Source organism: Ptiloglossa arizonensis, chromosome 12, assembly GCF_051014685.1.
Source record: "Ptiloglossa arizonensis isolate GNS036 chromosome 12, iyPtiAriz1_principal, whole genome shotgun sequence".
Classification (NCBI taxonomy): domain Eukaryota; kingdom Metazoa; phylum Arthropoda; class Insecta; order Hymenoptera; family Colletidae; genus Ptiloglossa; species Ptiloglossa arizonensis.
The window spans coordinates 9,827,641-9,848,843 of record NC_135059.1 but is presented as its reverse complement, the minus strand read 5'-3'; the positions used below and the strand labels follow the sequence as shown (position 1 = coordinate 9,848,843).

General features: G+C 33.9%; 2 protein-coding genes across 4 annotated transcripts; one reads left to right on the top strand and one right to left on the bottom strand.

Moving 5' to 3' along the window:
- The first annotated feature begins 35 nt into the window (after positions 1–35).
- LOC143153085 (uncharacterized) lies at positions 36–15,024 on the top strand. Its single transcript, XM_076323902.1, has 19 exons — positions 36–219; positions 521–643; positions 766–1,023; positions 1,139–1,321; positions 1,399–1,734; positions 2,300–4,570; positions 5,182–5,322; positions 5,497–5,783; positions 5,868–6,547; positions 6,609–6,736; positions 7,276–7,332; positions 8,036–8,203; positions 8,696–8,764; positions 9,047–9,361; positions 9,425–12,763; positions 12,846–13,133; positions 13,206–13,301; positions 13,381–13,766; positions 13,838–15,024. The coding sequence occupies exons 1-19, from the start codon at positions 157–159 to the stop codon at positions 13,956–13,958; spliced, it is 9,309 nt and encodes a 3,102-aa protein (XP_076180017.1). The 5' UTR covers positions 36–156; the 3' UTR covers positions 13,959–15,024.
- Positions 14,545–19,173, bottom strand: LOC143153086 (2-phosphoxylose phosphatase 1). 3 transcript variants are annotated; one of them, XM_076323904.1, is made up of 5 exons: positions 18,930–19,173; positions 18,064–18,481; positions 17,330–17,497; positions 16,679–17,244; positions 14,545–16,596 (listed from the first exon to the last, which is right to left on the bottom strand). In XM_076323904.1, the coding sequence occupies exons 2-5, from the start codon at positions 18,152–18,154 to the stop codon at positions 15,853–15,855; spliced, it is 1,569 nt and encodes a 522-aa protein (XP_076180019.1). In that variant the 5' UTR covers positions 18,155–18,481; positions 18,930–19,173; the 3' UTR covers positions 14,545–15,852. The 3 variants fall into 3 exon arrangements, with proteins under 3 accessions (XP_076180019.1, XP_076180020.1, XP_076180018.1); XM_076323905.1 differs by having other exon boundaries at positions 19,011–19,173; XM_076323903.1 differs by having other exon boundaries at positions 18,064–19,173.
- Positions 19,174–21,203: the final 2,030 nt, after the last annotated feature.

The window sequence follows — 21,203 nt, the reverse complement described above, 5'->3', positions numbered from 1 at the left end:
GACAACGGTCAAACGTTTTACAGTGGACAGTTTGAAACACATGGTTTGAAATGTAGTGGATGACGATCGGACTACTGATTGTTCGCCAACTAATTAATACGATTGTTTACTGTTAGTCGATTATTAAACAATCGTCGATTTAATTTTATTAATGAAATGAGTAAAGCAACGGACGACGATGAACGTAGAAGACGCTCTTTGGAGGCGGGCAGAGAGATGGTAGGTCAGACAATCTTTCTTTGTTTCGAATTAATTATTTGTCGTCTCTAAAGTTAATCTTTACTTGATTTTATCAGACTGTTGTATATGAGATGTCATTTTTCTAAATTAAAAATTTTGCAATATAATAATATGAGTTACACAATAATTAGGAATTATTATATTCCATATTAAAAAAAGTACCTTGGAATATGTACACATTACTTTTGTAAACATATTCTTCTATGTACATTTGTTCAATTTTGCACAATATATGTGTTAGAAGCCTGTTGGTTCTGAATCAAATTTTGATTGGTTCTAGCTGGAGAAGTACAAGATGGGAAGGGCTAATAAAGTTAAAGGCACAGGTCATAGTCAGATGGATGAGGCATCTGATGAAGAATCATTCCATAATGATAAATCTATTGGACACAGAGAGTCTTATGTAAGAATAGATTTCAAGAAATGATCACAAATTTACTTGTATTTTATATGCATTTTATATAAAGTACTGATATATATAAAACCTGTAAGGAGTTATAGAAATATTATTTTGACAAAATATAGGCGCATGAAGGTGTTTCATCAAGGGATATATCACAAAGTAGTGTTAGTATGAGCGAAGGAGAAGCAGATGGTGATTTAGAAGGACTTGCAGGAAGGGTAGCTCAATTAGAAGAGTTACTACAGGGAAAAGAGGCCATAGTTGAGGCTTTACATGCTGAGATAGATCACTTAAGAGCAGAGGCTTCATCTCCAAATTCTTCACAAAGTCAAAGCAGTAGTATACATGGCAGAGATATTATATCTTTGTATCATACAAAGGTACATTATATGTTCAATAAATATATAAACAAATATTGGAAGGTATTCTTTTTGTACATGGTATATGATATAATACATTGTGTTTAATCATCATGCATTGTGTTTTGTTAAACAGTTGCAAGAATTTGAGAAAGCAATAAATAAACGTGACAACCTGATAGAAGAATTGACATGGTCTTTACAACAAGCATTAGCTGCTAGGGATAATCTTGTTACACAATTGAATTCCTTAAATGCCATTCAAATACCTAGTAAAGATAATGCCAGTGCAGTCAATAATATGAACTTACAAGAAAAGGTAAGCATTATTCTTTGGATTAAAGAAAAATGACTTGGAACACTTTAATTTTCATGCAAAAATTGATTTCTTTTTAGAACAATATTTTAGAAAAAGCTTTAAGTGACCAAAGATCAATAATACAAAAATTAACTGGTCAATTGACACAAATTCAAGAACACGTACAAACACTGGAGATGGAGAAAGAAACGCGAAATGCCGAAATTAGTGACTATAAATTGCAAATAAATAATTTGAATGAACAAATTCGTCTCAGCGCGACTGACAAAAATTTAAATATAGCTGAGACTTTGGAGCAGCAAAAACAATATGAAGCACGCGTTGACAAGATAAAACAGGACATGCAACATATTTTAGAAAAATTTACAGCCGAAACAAATACAAACACTACGCGTCACCAACATGAGTTAAAAGTATGCTTTAGAAATTACATGAAATTAATTTTTTTTTATTAAAGAAGATACCCACGATGCAGAATTAAAATATCGAAAAATATTTTTATTTACAATTTTGAGGAGTTTAACTATTTAAATATATATTCCTAGATTTTTTTTTAATGCAAAAAAATAAACAAGTTATAGAGTATTTTTGCAAGTATATTAGGTGATTCGAACGTACCGGCTAGCAAGTGTAAAGGAAACAACTATGATACCGGATCGCAAACATCGAAAATTTGTTTAATATTTTTTTAAAATTTTACTATTCATTAATAATTCATTAATAATTTAATGAACATGTATTGATTTCAAATTTTTACAATGTATTTTTAGATATATTGTTTATTGTTCGATCGTGATTGTTTCTCATTTTTTCATTTGTTTTCATTTGATGTTAAAAAAACTTGAAAAATTTAATATTAAAAATGAAATTATTAACTTTAAACTGTAACCATTTTATTATAAGTTAATATTTTACAAAAATCCACAATCAGAATTATTATGCAATACAAATGATAATTTTTTACATATTACTTTTTAGGAATTAGCTGCAAAACACGATATGGAAATAATGAACGTTCAGAAAGAGTACGAAGATCGCTTAAAACAATTAAAAGAGGAAAATAAAACGTTGGCTGATCGTTTAAACAAAGAATTGCCCGATTTAGAGACTAGACATGCCAAAGAACTTTCAATATTCCAAGTTCAAATGAGTCACTATAAAAAAACTGTTGAGGCTTTAAAATTAGAATTAGTAAACCGTTCTGAGTCTCAGCAAACTGCTCAGGCTGAACTAAATCAGTATAAATTGAAACTAAGTGAGCTAAAAGTGCAATTTGAAAAATCAAGACACATACAAGATTTGGATCATCTAAAGGCAAAAGAAATGTTAGGCGAACAAATTAAATTACATAAGTTGCAATTAGAAGAAATGACTTCAAAGTATGTTGCTGCAACGGCAGTTTTAGAGTCAAAAGAGAGCATAGAGCGTTCGTTAGAACAAGCCTTAACAAGTGCTGCAACATTGAAAGACGAGAATGAAAGTTTAAAGTTCAAATTAGATGATTTGTCATCAAGATACTCTGCGGCTCAGTCTTTGATTGAAAATAGTCAAATTCATGAAAGAACTTTGAGCAACAGAATCTATGACCTAGAAAAGTCCTTGTCAAGAATGAGTGGCATAAACATAAGCACACTGAGTGAATTAAATGAAACCAGTTATCAAACTTTCAATGAAATGGAGATTCAGTACCAGTTAACAAAGCAGAAGCTTGAAGAGAAAGCAGAGATGGAAAAACTTTTGATTGATAAAATTCAGGGACTCGAAACTGATGTTAGTAAAGTGAAGGAGGAGTTAGATCAAGCAAATCTTACTAAAAAATCATATGAAAAACAGCTGAAGGACATGAAGAATATGTGTGATAAATACAAATCTGAGCTTAGCTTGTTGAAAAAGGATGAGTTGGATGGTCAAAATTCTTTGCAAGTTAATGATCAAAATAGATTGTCCAGCCATAGCAAAAGGGATGTCAGTGAGTTGTTGCATAAAACTGAGGATAACCAAGAGGAAATCCACAAACTTAAAATATCAATTGAACAGAAGGAAGCAGAACTTTTAGAATCTGCAAAGAAAATCTACGATTTGACAGAAAAGTTTAAGAGGTCAGAGGAAGAATGTCAACAACTGAAAAATGGCTTGACCGCTGCATGGGCCCAGTGTGCAGAGGTGGAAGAGAAGTTGAATCAAACATTAGCATTGAATGACAGCAAACTTGATGTTTCTATACCAACATCTAGTTATAGCAGTACTTTAATGAAGCAGTTTAAAGTAAGTAGAGCTGTGAATGATTCTATCAACACATTGCATGATCAAAGTGCAGACACCAATAAAATTTTTTGTGAGGACAATGAAGAGTTTGACATCACGAGAACAGCATTGCTGCAAGCGAAATTTGCATCAGCAACAGAAGAAAATGAAAAATTATTGAAGGAATTAGAACATTTAATGGAAATACAGGCTGATTATGAGGAAGTTAAAAGCAAATTGAATCATTATTCAATACTCTCAGAGAATTTATCTACTGAAAAAGATCATATAGTGGAAGAGAATAAAGTTTTGAAGAAGGAACTGGAGAACATGCGTTTGTTGCAGGAATCTGTGACTGAATTAAGAGCAGAAAAAGAATCGTTGTGTAAGGAAATTAAGACACTGATCGGCGTTCATAACGAACAAATAAGCGTGATAAAAGCTGAAACCGTATCAGAAATTAAGAAAGTGCAATCAATAGCGTTAGATGTGAAAGGAGGTACTACAGAACTGCATGATCTGAAAACCGAATTGGAGATGCGACATGCAAAAGAAATGGAAGAACTACGAACATACTTTGAGCAGAAATGTTTGTTAATGGAAAAACAATATTCTGAGGAAATATTTAGTCAACAATCTAAGAAAATGTCTGACAATGATAGTGAAGTTGCAGATTTAACAGAAGGTTTATATTTTGGAGGTGCTGGAGACTGTTTAAATGTTTCAAATATTTCTGAACGTAGTTCAAGAGTTGCATCTCCATTAGGGGATGAACCATTAAAACTTAATAGTAACAATTTTAATAGTTTCAATAAATCTGAGCTTGAATATGAAACAACCATCAAAGCTTTGCAACAGGAATTGCAGAATAGAATAATTGAAGTGCAAGATATGAAATTGCACTATGAAAAAGCTTTGGAAGACCAGAAGAATAAATATGAAAGAAATTTGTATGATAGCAGAGGAGTAGACAGGCATGGATTTTTACGAAATATGGTGAATCAGGTAAGTACAATACCTAATGAGTTATGCATTTTTTATTCGTGTAATTAACAAACTTTGTTTGTATTATTTTTTGTGTTAATGTTGAATATTTTTCTTCGTGTGATAAAGCTGCTTTTTTCTTTATAGAAATATGTATTACATGCTAATAAAGATATACATTTTTTTGTTCGCTCTTTTGCTATTTTTCTATATTATGTTACATTTTGAAATTGGTATGTATTATTTCAGTAGAAGGGATCAATGTTTGCTTGTTGAAGTAGAATAAAACCATCTCAAAAAGTTTTGTGAAAGAATGCACGATATTTCAATTTATCATGAATGGAATCTATATGTATGTTTCTTTAATTTAAAAGTTTTTTTCTTCATTTGTGTTTGTAAACGTCATTGTTTAAAAAGTTCAAATCATCTAGATTGCAAATAGTTCCTACTGCTTTAAAGAATTGTAGTTCCACAGAAAAACTTTAGAGTAGCTCTCAATTAGTGAAATATATAGTTGGGTGTAAATTTCAAACTTGGAATTCAAGAAATTCTTTTGAACTAATTAGAATCGTGATGTATAGTTTCTCTTGTAACTAACATGCTATTGTGTGACCACATATGTGTGCATGCAGCATTGTCAAACAGAGTGGGATGCGGGTGCGTTGGAAAACGGTGAATTAACGCAACTCCGAGCGGCCTACAACCACCAGTTGGAGGAACAGATCGCGCTAGCTAAATTGGATATTGTCAATGCGCTTCAAGAACAAATTCAGGTAGCTTTAGATTTAACCACACGAATTTGTGGCAAATTATTTTGCAGAAATGAAAAGAAGTACTTCCTTTACTTGGAATGAAAAAGGACTTAATTAAGTTTATATCAATAAAGAAAAAACGTGTTTATAATGAAATAATTTACTATTTTTATATCTGTGTCATTTATTAAATAGGCTCTCTTAATGGTCGAATCAGATGTAGAAGATAATTGGTCATCGGAATTACTAGAATTGCGTGATAAACTTACCAACAATGCAAAACATGAAATGCAGCTGCTGAAAGACGAACATGCTATTGAAGTGCACCGTCTGAAGGAAGAACATTCTCGCAAGGTAACTAGAATGATTGAGCGTCATCAAGTGGAACTGAATAAATTTAGGACAGGTGGTGTTCCTACCTATCATGGAAAACAAGATTCTAATAAAATGATGCCTGTGGATTGCAGCATTGTAGATGAAAGGTATGTACATTTTAATTGGATGATATATTTTTATGAGCTCTATTGTATACTTATTAAATACATTTCCTACTTTTTATTAAATAGAAACAGTTTAAGTAAAACATGTATCACCCTTAAAATATTGATCGAAGAGTTAATAAAATATTTCGTTATATGTGAAGAAGAAGTGAATAATACTCTTATTACTGAAGTTCTTAAGAGACAATTATGCGATAGTGTCAGTAGGGAGAAAACAGTCCAGGTTGAGGAAATTGAAAAATTAGAGAGTCAAGAATCTAGCTCTGTATTAAATCCTTCTGAGAAGAGGATTCAGAAAGTTCATTTTGCTCCGCAAACTACTGAAATAATATCTATAATAAACAGTGACAATGAAACTTTACAAACTATAATTGAGGAAAATGATGGTATCACTGAGAAACTAAAACAAGAATTGAAGAATTGTGTGCGTCGTTTGAAGTCTGAAAGTGCTGAAATTCTCGGTACCACATTGTACACCGGCAATGATCGACGTAGCACACTTTCAAAGGAAATCACATGGATGAATAAAGTGAATGAGGAACTCAATTTAAAGTTACGCCATGCAGAATCTGTGATCATGGACTATGAAGAAGAAACGGAGCAACTAAAAGTTACCATCATTGATCTCCAAAGAAAGCTGATCAATATGGAAAATAAGAAAGAAATTATAACAGAAGGTTACGGAGAGAACAACGAAGTTGGCAGTGATGTTACGCTGCAAGATTTTTCACAATTACAAGAGAAAGGTAAAAATTATAAACTTGTTTCCAGGATAAATATTATTTATAATTGTTATTCATTTTTTAGCGAGGCATGTGTTATCAAATGGAGGAGGAGACTGTACAGATCTGTTGCAATTGATAGAGGAATTATGCAGACAAAGTGACAAATTAATGGAAGATGCAAGAAAAGAGAAAGAAGACTTGCAACAACAGGTAAACTTGATATTTCTCTTCTGACAAGTGCACTGATTGCATGCATTTTTATTACATAGAATTGGTATGCTATATACGAAAAAGTTGTGGTGTATTGCATATTGAAAACGAGTTATGTATTTGGTAGTTTATTATTTTAATGTTCTTACCTGTATCTATGAGCTTAGTATTCATATATTGCACAAAATATTATCGTTCATAACAAGTAGTGAAATCATGATCTACTCTATACTCAGTTTCATTATTCGTAAATCTATGTTTTCACAGAACTTTTTGTTCTAATTAAAAATTAAAATTTTCCAGGGATTATTTGATTTGATTAATCCTCAATTAAATACTTATAGCTTATTATTTAAAGAGAAGTATTTCAGATAAAAGATGCAATTTTCTCCATTTACTTAAAAATAATAAAAAAAGATTTGTTACGAATAATATTAATAGACGTACGTATATGGTAATGAAGAAATACGGCGGGTAAAATTATATGGCTCTATGATGCAGTTTTTAAAGAATTGATTGGCGTTCTATTATCTTGCCAGCAGGTGCCTTTAGAACCTACTCCTCCCCCATACATTCACAGGGTTTGCCGCCGAAAGGTAAATTATAGAAATACTAATACTATTATAAAAGCTGCTCCGTAAGTTAATCGTAATTTTAACCGCATAGCGCAATTTTTAACGGTGAATTGAAAATGCTATGATTCTATCTTGTTCTGATGAAATGCTGCGTCTGGAAAATTACTAATTGTCATACCATTCTGATTTCATAATATAATCATAAATCATAAAAGAATAACAATAACTTCCCAACAATTAACCATGGCATGTATAACTATGGTGTATCGTTTTTTATTTTTGTATTGCATGTTCATCATTAATACTGTAAAGTAACTCTTATATTTTTGCAATTTATGTTAATTACACACAGTCTTTTTTTGATAGAGGTACTAGTAAAATGCAGTCTTAAGTTGTGACTCGAAAAAGTTGGTCAAAGTTTTTCACAAAGTAGAACTAAATTTTTCAGAATATTGTTTTGATTGCTTTGATATTTTCGTATAATTATACTTTATTTTTAAATTATACAGGCATGCAGTTATTTATAGTATTCACTGCAATTATGTTTCATTCATTGTCAGATGTAAACTAATATCTTTGGTAATGTATTCAGATTTTATGATGCATCTATTTAATGTGTTTTATAACAGATACTTATTAACAGTTTGAAATTCAGTGTATGAATTATACTTCTGTTTAATTTGTTCCTAAGTGGGCATCAATTTTAATAAAAAAAAATGTTTAGATTGAAGCAGCAGACAAACAGTTAAAAGCAATCCGCAGATTCTTAGATGAACAGGCAAGTGAGAGAGAAACTGAACGAGATGAAGCTGCAAAGCAAATACATACTTTGCAAGAACAGCTTAAAGAACGTGAACGCGAAAAGGAACGAGACCTACGCATCACGTCCGAGGTAAATTTACAAATATTTTATATTCGTCACATACGAAGAAAGGGGCACTCAAAGGTGATCGCAATTTTCAAGCGCGTATGAATTATTTAAAATTAAAGGTATACTTCAAATTGTAATAGCCTATAATTCAAACTGAAGTATTTACACATACTCAAGATGCCTGCTTTTTCTACAAATTTAAAAATTTGGAATCCTTGCATTTTTGATCCAATCTAATTAATATGTTACATAATTCAGGTATAAGAGTTGAATCTTTAATCTAATGATTTTCATTTGTTTCGGATTGGGTTTTTTCATAATCTTTACTGACTCTATAAATACTTAAAAACGATTCAACTAATGGATAATCATGAGAGATTTTATGCAAATTTATTTCGTTTTTATGATCATCATTATCTGTAAATTAGGCAGCTTATAACACGCATTGTCACTAATTGTATTAACACGAGTTTTCCTGCACTCTGGTTTTGGTTTTCTGTTTGTCGCACAAAGCAGACTACACTATCACCTGAATCAACGTCAGACGTCCCTGTGTTTCAAGCATCTGACATCAATGCAGCTGTGAGTTGTATTCTATTTATTATATTTGACAGTATTTCAGATATACAGGACGTATTAGGTAGACAGTACAAAAGATATATTTTATTTTAATAAAAATCAAAATAATTTTGTATGCATGCAATTATATTGGTTTGAAAGCTTAAGTTTGAACATAATGTTCAGGTTTACAAAATACGTATGCTTTACATGTTGGTGGTGCTTTTTTCTAACTAGTTATGGTTGTGGTCAAGTAGATTGAGGTAATAGTTAAGAATTTTTATTAAAAAGTTGAATAATATTTAGGTGGAGGCACTTGAGATTCAAATGAAAGAGATGTCCTCTCTTATGTCGGACACAGAAGCTAGAAAGACAGAAACTGAAAGTGAACTAAAAGCAGCTGTTGATAAAATCTGGGTATTAAGAGAAATCATTACTGACTTGGAGCAGCAACTGCAAATAAAGACTGAAAAAGAAGAATCATTGCAGATTCAAATAAATCAACTAGAAACTGTCATTGCTGCTCAAACTAAAAATCAGCATGAACTAGTACAGGAATTAGATTCAATTAAAATGGGCAGTGAATGTAAACAGCTCAATGAACATATCAATCACTTACAGGTAAGTTTCTTTGAATTTTAAAAGCTCTTTTAGAATGTTTTTTTTATAAATATGATTTTATAGGAGGAATTAAGAAAGCACAAATTAAGTTCGGAACAGTTCAACGTTAATTCCGCTACGTTGAAGCAAATGAAAATGGAACTTCGCGATATGCAAATTCATTTAGATAAGAGGATCAAAGATTTAGAATCTGCGCACATGTGCAGTTCTAATTTGAGTTTGAGTCAACCAAGCGAAGATGTTTCCATTAGAGAACAAATAGATGCATCGCGATGCCCTACTCCAGATGATCCTACTTTACCACCAATGTTGCCTCTCAATCAACTACTTAAACTCAAAGAGAAAATGATAAAACATGCTAGAGCCGAAGAAGTTGCGTTCAAGAGAATCAAAGACTTAGAAATGCAAGTGTCAGCTCTTAAAAATCAGAATGAGGAACTGCAAGCAGAACAAGAAATTTTGCAACAAACTGCTTCTGAACAATTGTTCCAAATAGGAGCGATGCGAGGCCGCTTAGAACAGCATAAACAAAGTGCTCCATTTGCTCAAAGACAGGCTACGTCGCGTTTAGAATTGCAACTTCATGAAGCTAACACAAAATTTCACTCATTAGAGCGAACTATTGCTAACAAAGATTTGGAGTTAAAGGATTTGCAGAATCAACTCGATAGAGTTAATCAGCTATTGCAAGAAAAAGAAGCAGAAATTGCAAACGTTGTGCAAGTAGAAAATGCTACAATCCAAAAATTGAAAGAACATTTGGAAGTTGTCGAAGAAGAAAAGGGAATTCTACAGGCAAAGGTTGGTGTCCAAGAACATACTCAGTTGGAGCTGCCTCGGTTGATTGATAGTATGTTGGCTGACAAAAATGAAGAAATAGATCACCTAAAAGAACAATTGTCCAAGAAAGAGAAACAACTCGATTTGTATTCCTCCTTAAATTTAGACGAAACGCAATTACGAGAGTTGATACGACAAACAGACCCAAAAAACAGCGCTCGTACATTAAGCGATATTTTGTCTATTCACTCGGAGTGTGAGGAAACAACAGAAGCTATTCGAGGGGCAAATGTGACTCAAGTACTTCCCAATATGTCTATTTTCAAAGTCCCTACTCCCCTGGCTGCGTCTAAAAACGCGGACGAGTCGGTCGTGCCTTTAATTGACACAACCAATATGAGCTTGCAAGTGCCGCCTTTGGATCTAGGATCTCACTCTCAGAGTTCGTCAATCACGCCCAATCAACAGTCTATAGTTATGGAATTGTTACACAGTGGATTCGAATCAAGAACTTCAGGGAATAATGTGTCGATGGACGAGACAGATCGTATCTCACGATCAAGACAAGAGAATACCAAAATGCAAGAATCTCCAGAAAGGGAATCTGATAATAAGAATAAAAGAAATGACAACAAATTGCATGTTACTTCGATAAAGCATACGCAGACTTCCATTAATGAGACAATTAAGGAAATAGAGAACTTGGAGAACCAGTTGCAAATTGTGCGGGAGGAGTTACAAATGAAATCAACGATTTTAGAAAAACGTGAGGCAGAGTTGGTAGCTTTGCAACAACTGTACGATGAACAACAATTGGAATTCAAGGAGGTGGTGGAAACACATACAAGGGATAAGTGGTTCTATCAGAAGCAATATGAATTGTCACGAGTATCTGAAAATAAAATAAAGAAAGACTTGCAGGAGGTGGAGAATGTTTTGAAATTGAGAACCGAAGAGATTGAGGAGTACAAAAATAAAATTCAAGCAAATGAGAAAATTATAACGGAGTTAGATTTGGAGAATACAAGATTGAAGAAGGTTACAGAAGAAAAAGAACAGGAACAAGCAAGAAAGTATACTGTTTTATTACAGGAGAGGATAAAAGAATTGCAAAATTTAAGGGATGCAATCCTTGAAAAAGACATCACTATCGAAACGATTCAGACACGCAACATCGAGATAGAGAACGAGAACAAACAGTTGTACGAGTTTAAGACCAAGTATCAATTGTCGAAACAAGAAGTCATGGAGTGTCAGATCGAAATTCACAGACTGACAGAAGGTTTGAATAACAGGGACCAAATGATTAGACGATTGGAAGAGATGGCTAGACGTTCTAGTTTCTCAGAAACATCTTCACCTTCTAATGAAAAGGATCAGGAGATACATCATTTACAAGAATATTTGAAGGAGAAGGACAAAGTCATACGTCAGATGAGCGATGATAGTAAAAGCTTGCATAGAGCTTTGGAAACGATACAGAACAAAATGAAGAAATCTGGAAATGTAGTGGAGCTAAGGAAGAAGTTGATCGACGAACAGAAATTGAATGCCGAATTGCGAGACATGATGGAAAAGTTGAACAAAGAATTGTCTGATTTGAAGTCATCTGCACAACGATTACAGGATGATACTGATATTGAGGACATGGTCCAAAGAGAACTTAATTTATCAGCACACCTTGATAGGCAAATTATGAATGCCATTGAAAGCGATGCGGATGATAATGTATGCAGAGTAGAAAGACAAGCTCATCATCGAGACTATCAGGAAGGTATTCAAAGAAGTATGGAATTGAAATTGCAATTAAGTCAAGCCAATAAAATCAATGAAGAACTGAAGAAACTGAAAGATGACTTAGAGATTGAAAGAGGAATGCTTAAATGCCAAATTGCGGAATACGAAGGGCGGATCTTCCAACTCAAATCAGATTTGGCAGAGGAGACTAAGAAAGTTGCAAAACTCGATGATGAGCTATCGTCTGAGAAAAACTTACTTCGAACTTTGAAGATTCAAATTGAAAAGGAGCATAGAGTGATGCAGTCTGGACACATTCAGGATGCAGAGTTGATTGAATTCCTTCAGAATAAGTTGAAGACATCCCTAGATAATGAGGCGAAACTTCGCAATGACCTCTCTATATTAAGAGAAGAACATAAAAGTCTAGAAATACAGCTGAGTTTGATGAAGGATCATGTTCAATCACAGAAAGCGGACGACTTACCAAAACTTACAGACCTTTTGGAAACCGAGCGGAAGAAGTATTTATCGCTCATGGAAAACTTTGAAAAAGCAGAACGAAATAATGCGGAATTAAAGGATACTATGAAGAAACTACAAATGGAAAAGAGTCGTTTAAAGAAACAGTTGGAAATGGAAGTTGAAGAAAAGGAGAAATTGATAAGCAGTCTGGCTTTAATTGAAGGGATCAAAGACCATCTGCAATCCGATATCAGACGTACCAAAGAAGAACTCAAAGCACGAAAAGAGGAATGTGAGTGGCTACAACAAAGGATAAAAACTATGTCTGATGCAGAAAATAGAAGACAAGAACAAAGCACTACTGAACATAATGAACTTAAGGGATTGAGAAGAGAAATTAATAATACAAGAGAAGTTATGGTTAGTTTACATATTTTAGTTTTATAATGTTTAATTTCTAATGTAATTTAAAGTTTTTTAATTGTAATTTCTTGTTGGATAGATGGATTTAGAGACTGATATGAAACAATTGAAAATAGAATTGACAGAATCTGTTGAACGTGAAATAAAACTTGCTGAAACTGTGGATGCTTTCAAAGAAAGGGAAACCAATCTACTTAAGAAATTGTCTGCTGTTAAAGATGATGAAAAGAAGTTAACTGATACGATTACCGAGTTGCAACAGGATTTAAAAACGACCTCTAAAAGGGAATTGGAACTAACAAAAGAGTTCAAAAGCAGATTTACGGGCGAAAAGAATACACCTGCCAAGTTCATACAAAAAATTAAGGTATTTAGTAATATAATATTTTGAACTATACTTCAAAGATATGTATTTGTTAACCAACACTCTGTTTAATAGGATCTTAGTCAACAAGTAAAATTACTTGAAGCTCAAGTGAAGCGAAGCAAAAGCCAACAAGATGCAAACACGCCAAGTCTAGATTATGTGCAGAAGGTAATTCTTTACTTCATGATACAATAGATATTTTCTGCTGCTTTTTGTATTTGCCTACAATAATATTTGTGTTTTACAGTTACAGCACTTCTATGGAAAATATCTACGAGCAGACAGTAGGCGCAAAGCCTTAATGTATCAGAAACGTTATTTATTGATTATAGTGGGTAGCTATCAGCATTCAGAGGAGAACACATTAACCGTTCTTTCTCAGTTAACTAACGAACAACGCTTTTACATTACCATGGGTATGGGTCGCAATAAAAAATCACCAAAAGTACGTTTCAAAAGTGCAGTGCTAGTTCTTATCAGTATACACAGAATGAAGTGGTTGATTCTGAGGTGGTCTACTGGCAAACGAGTAGGAGTCAAACCGTTATTGTGGAATGTTGATCAAGTGTTCGTACCAGTGCAAAAAACTACTATGAATCATTCGCCTCCTGTTCAAGAAAAGTCGACCACAAAGTGAGTATATTAGGCGTGTATTAACATTAAAATGAATACTTCAGTGTTAAGAAACTTGATTATTCTTCCAGTGGTGATGGTGGTTTTGATGGATTTGCACTTGGGCAGTTTCATCGACGATTACAAATTGTTCAAGAGACATTGGGTTTAGCAATGTCAGAGCCCGATTTTATTTACGATTTAACAGATTAGTATTACGAACGTCTAAGTCCTATAAGCGTTAAGACACGAGTGTGAAATATACTCTAAAACTGTGATTGAAATAACATGTTTTTAGATGCAGTCATTAGTGAGTGGCTTGCATGGGATTGCTGTTTCCATTTGTAATGTCAAATAGAAACAATTGTAAATGGGCATTTTAGTCAGAAATGTTGTTGAAATGTTATTCTTTCTTTTGTGTATTTTTCTTACAGAGTGTAAATAGAATTGTAGCCGAAACTGCAATTATTGACACATGTTAAGTCTTTGCACTGTTTACTTTACCATAATTTATCGTGTGCTATTTACATCAGTACCATTATTTTAAATAATCTAGAGAAGAATGAACATGATAGTGCTATATATACGTGTTCGTTTATCACGTTTTACCAAAGTTACGATAAACTATACTTTTAAGCGTACAATTAGTCCTTTTAAGAAAGCAAATCTGTGCCTTGTAAATTGTAATAAGTGTCTAGTATTTATTTATTGATAATATGTACGTTTTTATATCATGAATAAAATATGGAATGACTTTTTATGGAACTAGTAAGAAAGGAATTGATATAGCATATTGATATATTATTGGTATATTTATATATTTTAACAAAAGGTACCTATCATTACAATTTAACAACACATTCAATACTCGTTGCCTTATGTATTTTTCAATAAATACAATCGTAGTTTGTACCAGTTGCAATACTAGTTGAAATGTGCAATCTTTTACCGATGAATGTGTTTAACAGCACTTTAGTGTGATCATCATGTTAAGAGGATTCTGGTCCATTGTATGTACAACGAGAATAAATTTTACATCCCAAAGGAAGTCCCTGATCTCAATATTTTACTAATTGGGAAATAAAACTAATCAATGGTTACGAAGGTAGCAAGTTACAGAGTTCTATTATTTCTTGTACATTCTTTGCAACAGTAACTAATTACGATTTTTGTTGTTATTAAATGGTGTCTGAAAAGACAACGCAATCGTCGTTTATAGAAGTTAGACGTTATTTACATATTTACAATCAAATGTGTGATAAAATATATGGCAATCATCTAGCTTTATACAAGTTATCTTAAAATACGTAATAGAGCCCAAAAAGAGGTAATTCTTTTTCGGGTTGTATTACGTATTTTGAGGTATTCTGTATATTCTTGATATATCTAAAACTACGTTCGATTTTTTAAACGTAATCTAAGAATGTAAGGCTCTTTTTTGTTATTTGTTTACAATTATAGTTTAAACAGTGCAAATCGTATGTAGTTTAGGTATTAATTCTACTGTCATTTTTTTTTTACTTCATATTTTGGTGTTTCAGTAGCAAATTACCGATTCCGTGTTAATTAGAAACTACATCTTACGAACCGTATTTCGCTGTAATAAATCTTATAGAAATTTGTAATACTTTCTTTGTAAAATATCGTATAATATTAGGGCTTTCTACTTGCTCCGTTCGAACTCAAAGATTCGAATTCTCAAGTCGAAATTCAGAAGAATTTGAGAAATAATTTTAGTTCGTGTTCTTTCTTTCCACGAGTAAGGGATCGTTAAGTAAATTATTTGAAAATAGTCGAAATATAGATTTTACACAAAATTACAAATATTTAATCGAGTCTAGTTGAATATTTTGTATTCAAACTAACCGCGTTTGTAATTGATATACACGAAGAGAAGTTAAATACACGTTTGTTTCGTGTTTGAGGTTGGTGCATCTATCCATGAAATTTGTTGTATAAAGAAAAGTTAACTATATGTATGTACTTTCTGCATTTCTGATTGGTCGCGCGCTTTTATGTTCTCGCGAAGAATGGTCAAACGTAATAATCTATTCGTGGATTGGTTGATGCATACATCTTTGCAATTGAACCATTTTTCGCGCTCAAACTATCCACGTTTATGATTGGTGCATGCATCTTTGAAGTTCGTTGCATTGAACGGTCCAAAATAATCGTCGTGAAGTTGTCGAATAATCGTTTCTATCGGGCATAATTTTGAATCTCTTCGCGTTCTTTCAATGTCTGGTCGTTCGATGTAACTTGCGCTGTAGAAATTTGCATTTCTGCAAAAAGGTATCTTTTGCGTCAAGTCCTTTCCATTCACGACGACACGGAAGTAAAAGTCACTAGCTACGTGGTTCTCATTCCTCGGATTTATACGGTAAACTTCGATCACAAAACGGGAAGCGTAATGGGGCATGGTTAATTTATCGGAGAAGATTCCAAGAGCGGTTGCCAAGTATTCCAGAGTCTTGTCATGTCCCGAATAGAGAACTATCTTCGGTTTGGCTTCGGATATTATACGTAACATGTATGAAACTATGCTTCGAAGAAGCCCATATGCTCTTAATAATCCATATTTTTGACGGTTGCTGCTTTTCACCACTTGTTTGGACTCCCATTCAGTGTACGAGAACAAACCCGTTACGTGTTCTGTTTTTACGCAGACTCGTTGATTCTCAAAATCTATGCAAGGCAGGGAAGCACCATGGCAGATATATGTTAGTAATGCATCTTTTAAGGTATTAGGATCCACTGTTTGGGCTTGATCTGGGATTTCAAAAACTGCATTGGAAGCCTGTTTTATTAGCTCTGCCACTGCTGGATGGGATTTGAGATGATCAGACATTTCCTGCAAAAGCATTTGTTGCATAAAGGGGTTAGAATGAAGATTTATGAAAAGACTTTAGAAATGTTTGTTTTAATCTACTTACTTTTATATGTTGTTTGAATAATTTTTCAGCAGCTGGACATGCACAATCTGTACTACAAAATGCATAGCTTTGACTTTCCTGCATGGTGACTTTAGCGAGATTTTGAAAACCATCTGTCTCTAGGAGAGTATATAATAGGGCAACAGCACTTTGGACCGTTCTTCGATATCTAGTGCTATAGACAATAATGTCTTTGCTGGATATAGTGCCATTTCCCAGATTGAGTTTATGGTAGTAAGCATTTCTAAGTATGATTCCAGTTTTTAAAAGTTGTCCAATGCCAAGAGTCGTCAACTGGCCAATTCTACAATCTTTGGAGTTGGTGGGCAACATAGGAAAACCATGAAATGGCCCCAAGAATTGTGCCCAAGATGTTCTGGAATAGCTGGAGACATTTTGCAGGAAGTTTACATAGCTCTGGTACAGGTTTTCTAATTCAGGTGTAGAACCAAAATCTCCGCCACAATTTACTATGCTTATGTTTCGAATGTGAGCTAATGGCCCTCTGTCCCCGTGTCTTATAAATACTAAAATACCACTCAATGTTAGATTTCCATCCAATTTTCCTGTATGTAGAAAAAGGACTATTATTGTACTGCTTTATCGAGCAACAAATGGTTAATATTATTACATGTGTAATATTTATAGTACCTTCAGTTTCTGCAATAATTTCATTAGGTGGGTTACAAAATTGAAATATTTTTTTTGTTTTTATATCAGCCCTTAAATTTCTAGGAAATTCCCTTATAGAAATATCATTTTCCAAAACTCTTGTTTGCATAGAACTCCTTTCATCTATACCAATGTATTTGTACATACCTATAGAGTTTAAAAGGTATAATTTTATTTTTTATCACATATGAAAAAAAAGGAAGATGGTATTGCACATTGAAAATTCATTTACGTGCACTATCCGTTATGTAAATAATAGATGGATCTGCATTGTTTAGAAAAAGAAAGAATAGAAAAATATTAGACGTCGAGAGGTTATTTAATCATTTTTTTAGCTCGTCAACGAAGTCGATAACATGAAATCGTGTATGCACACGTTAATCGCATTGTCGCGTGTGTTTACCATTGAGCGCTTACGTTACAATCAAACAACGTTCCGATATCTCTATAGAATACATTACATATTTAGTTAATGCAATGTTATTGTATCTAAAATAGAAGAAAAATAAACATAGTACTCGATTTTAATGATTTTCTTCAAATTGTAATGTACGCGGTTTTAATTAATATGTAAACGATAGATAAATTTCTAACACCGTTTCTAAACTAATTTTTCAGATTAAGATAGATACACCATGCGATGAAACGGGGTGAAAAAAGGGAGATGGACAACAACAACGAAAGAGAATGTTAAGTTTCTGTTTCTGGATTACCAGCAACGAGAAGGAAGATCCAAACGCTGAGGATCACGTAGCAATAAAAAGCTCGGTGCTGGTAAGATAGTCGAACCATTTCGGCCAACATTTTGCAAATGGTCCTGGCCGAAGCCAGATTCTTCCAATTCGGATATCACGATCTCGATGACGACGACGTGACTGACAACGATGACACTGAATCAAATAACCAGAATGAACCCGGTTCAACGACTCTGCTCCAGGCTGCATCCTTTTTCTTCAGCAATTCTATCACATAGTTTTTTTGCCGAGTCCTTCGAAGAATCGAGAAGAATTGTGGGGGTGATATCGAGAAGGGAATTGTCCAAGTCTCGTCGACTCCTGGACATCGGTTTGAACCAGAGGACGTCGATGGGCGCTGCCTCTTGTCTATCCTCTGACATTTCTTTCAACTTTCCTAAATGTAAATTATCACCGATTATCTTTTTGTTTATTTTCCAGGTTCGTCATTGACGACTGTCCGAGTTGAACTTTTATATCAATGATTGATCTTCGGTTGTGAAAACATTACCGATATTCTTCGCTACTTTGATTTAGGTTGTAGAAGTTTTATATTTATATAATTAAGTTGCGATTCTGGTTAGATAGAAAAAAAAGAATGGAAATTTTTCACAAGAAATCAGTTTTTTCTCCAAAGCTTTTTTTTTTACATTTTAAGTATTACTTTTCGAGTCGTTCGTTGTTTTTAGTTTATGGACGATGCGTTTACAAAGAGAAAGTTTACAAGGGCTCTTTAGATTACATCTTTATTGCGAAAATAATTAAAAACAAGTCTTTCACTTTTCCGAAATGTTTAATTTATTTGTTTTGTTACTGTTATCAGACTTCCATGTTCCCAAATTTACATTTTTATAACGACAACAATATGATCGCATTAATATGTGACGGATGACGGTGGTCAATGCAGTAGTTTTTCGTCATCTTGCCTAAAACACCCTCACTTTCTGCACCTTGGCGATACAACCCCTAATATTGCAACTTCGAAATTTCACTCGCGACCGAAAAAAAAACCGAGTGGAACCAGAACCTTAATGGAACATTTTTCTCCGACTGACAGGTAAGTCGCGCTCCTTGCGATAGGAGTAGGTTATCGAAACCCGCATGCGCAAATCACAACCGTTCTCATTGGTCTATTCTCGGTTTTAAATCCATTTCGATCCGCGGTTAAGAGAGGTGCAGAGAAGTTAATTTCACCTATGGAAATACACGATATTCAACGAGTTGCCAAAATAATCATTGATTGACTGAAAACGACGAGCGAAGTATGATTATTTCGGCCGGAAATTTGATTCTTGGAAATGGAAGATGAAATTTGTTTGTAGAAATTCTCCAACTTCTCATTTCGTGTCACCATTCCAAATTTCTGTCCTCCAATCTATACGTTTTTCTTTTATTTTTCGTGCTTACATTTTCTTGTAATTACTTTATGCGATGATAGGTATGATAATCCATAATATTAATGTTAGACATTGTTTCAGACATCATTGGGTAATCAGAACATTTTCAAGATGGCCGGTAATATTTGTAACGATTAAAATTTACACAAGCGATAAATGGTTGCGTTTTTTTGAGGTTATTAGTATTATTGCCAGTATCTGTATGCTTATTTTACATAGTATTTCTTTTTCTTTGCAGAGTACAGTCTCGATGAGAAAGGAGCAAACTTTAAGACAAAATATTAACGTCCGCATCGTATTCTCTGGGTAAATGTTAGTCAAATGCAGGCCTATCATTAAAGGGGTAAAAGTAGGTGACTTAGAAGCGCAGGCGCCACCGTATCTATTTCCGATTTCGGGCATGCTTATGAATCTTGTCTTGCCCATTCTTGATAAGTTCCGATCCCATCGATAATTGTGAAACCCTAAATAAATTTATCGCGTTAGGTTTAAACGACCATTTTATCTAACGATAAAATGGACTCGTGACAGTATTAGGTATATCTTCATATTTTGAGTATGTATTCTGTATCCAACTAGAAACACGAGCATCGCAAAGTTTGAGCCGCGTAAAAGGAAAGTTATGTTTTGAGTATCTCAAGATGTAAAAGGCTCAATGTGTAGATATTTTTACAAAGATTAGTTCGTCAATTCCGAAAAGTATTATCAAAAATTAGGTAAATTAGATACCAACAAAATTTACTTTGCACCTTACGAAGATTCAATTCGGTTAAATACGCAATAGAAACATGTCAGTAAAATTAACGAGACATTTGTAATATCGGTCCGAAGCTTTTATTTCATATTTGGAAACGTGATCGTTCAATCATTTGGACTCGTTTCACGAAGTACCTTCGTTTTAGCGGCCGATATAGACGTTCAGTGAAGTTAAGGCTAAAACGCTCAATATATCCTGAAATTATAGTTCCCTATCTCCGTATAGTATTCGGGAGACGAGAATAGCGGCGTTCAAAGAAGCAGAAAAAGAATAACAAGTCCCTTAACCCGTTCTTCAACTATTGGGTTGTTCGGAAAGTGATTTCGTTTTCCAAAATGGAGGATATATAATTTCGTAAAATGTTTGTGCACTCTAAATAAATCGTGTTTCATTTTTTCACCAAAAAAAAAAAAAAAAACGAAATGGCTTTCCGAACAACCTAATGGTATAGTTACTTTCGAGCGTTTCTCCGACACGTCGAGATGACGGAGCCACTGTTTTTTGTTTGTAGTTTTTGTTTCCCCCTACAGAGGGGGCGAATAGCGTCGTGGGGGCGTTGAATTGGTAATCAGTCGGCAGACAACGTAAACGGGCCCGATTACAATTCCACGAGTCGAGCTACTTGGCGAGTAACTCGAGCTAACTGGTCTGATATGAGAGCTCGAGATTAACCGTAGTCAACTACGGACAATCTAGCCATCAGCCTTAAATGGAATATATTTACGGTTAGATACGTATATATACATACTTACGCTCTTGGTGGAACGAGCAAGTGACGTTAGCATCCGTTCCCTCGCCGCGTCTCGACGAAATTGCTCGGTGGTACGCCTTGGAAGAGTTTTGTTAATTGACTAGGTGTCACGGAAGAAGTCTTTCGGTTGGACGGAACTATTTAGCGTGAGCGGTTACGTGGGTTTATAGGCCAGTCGGGTTAACCCGGGAGACACTCCAACGTTGGAAACACT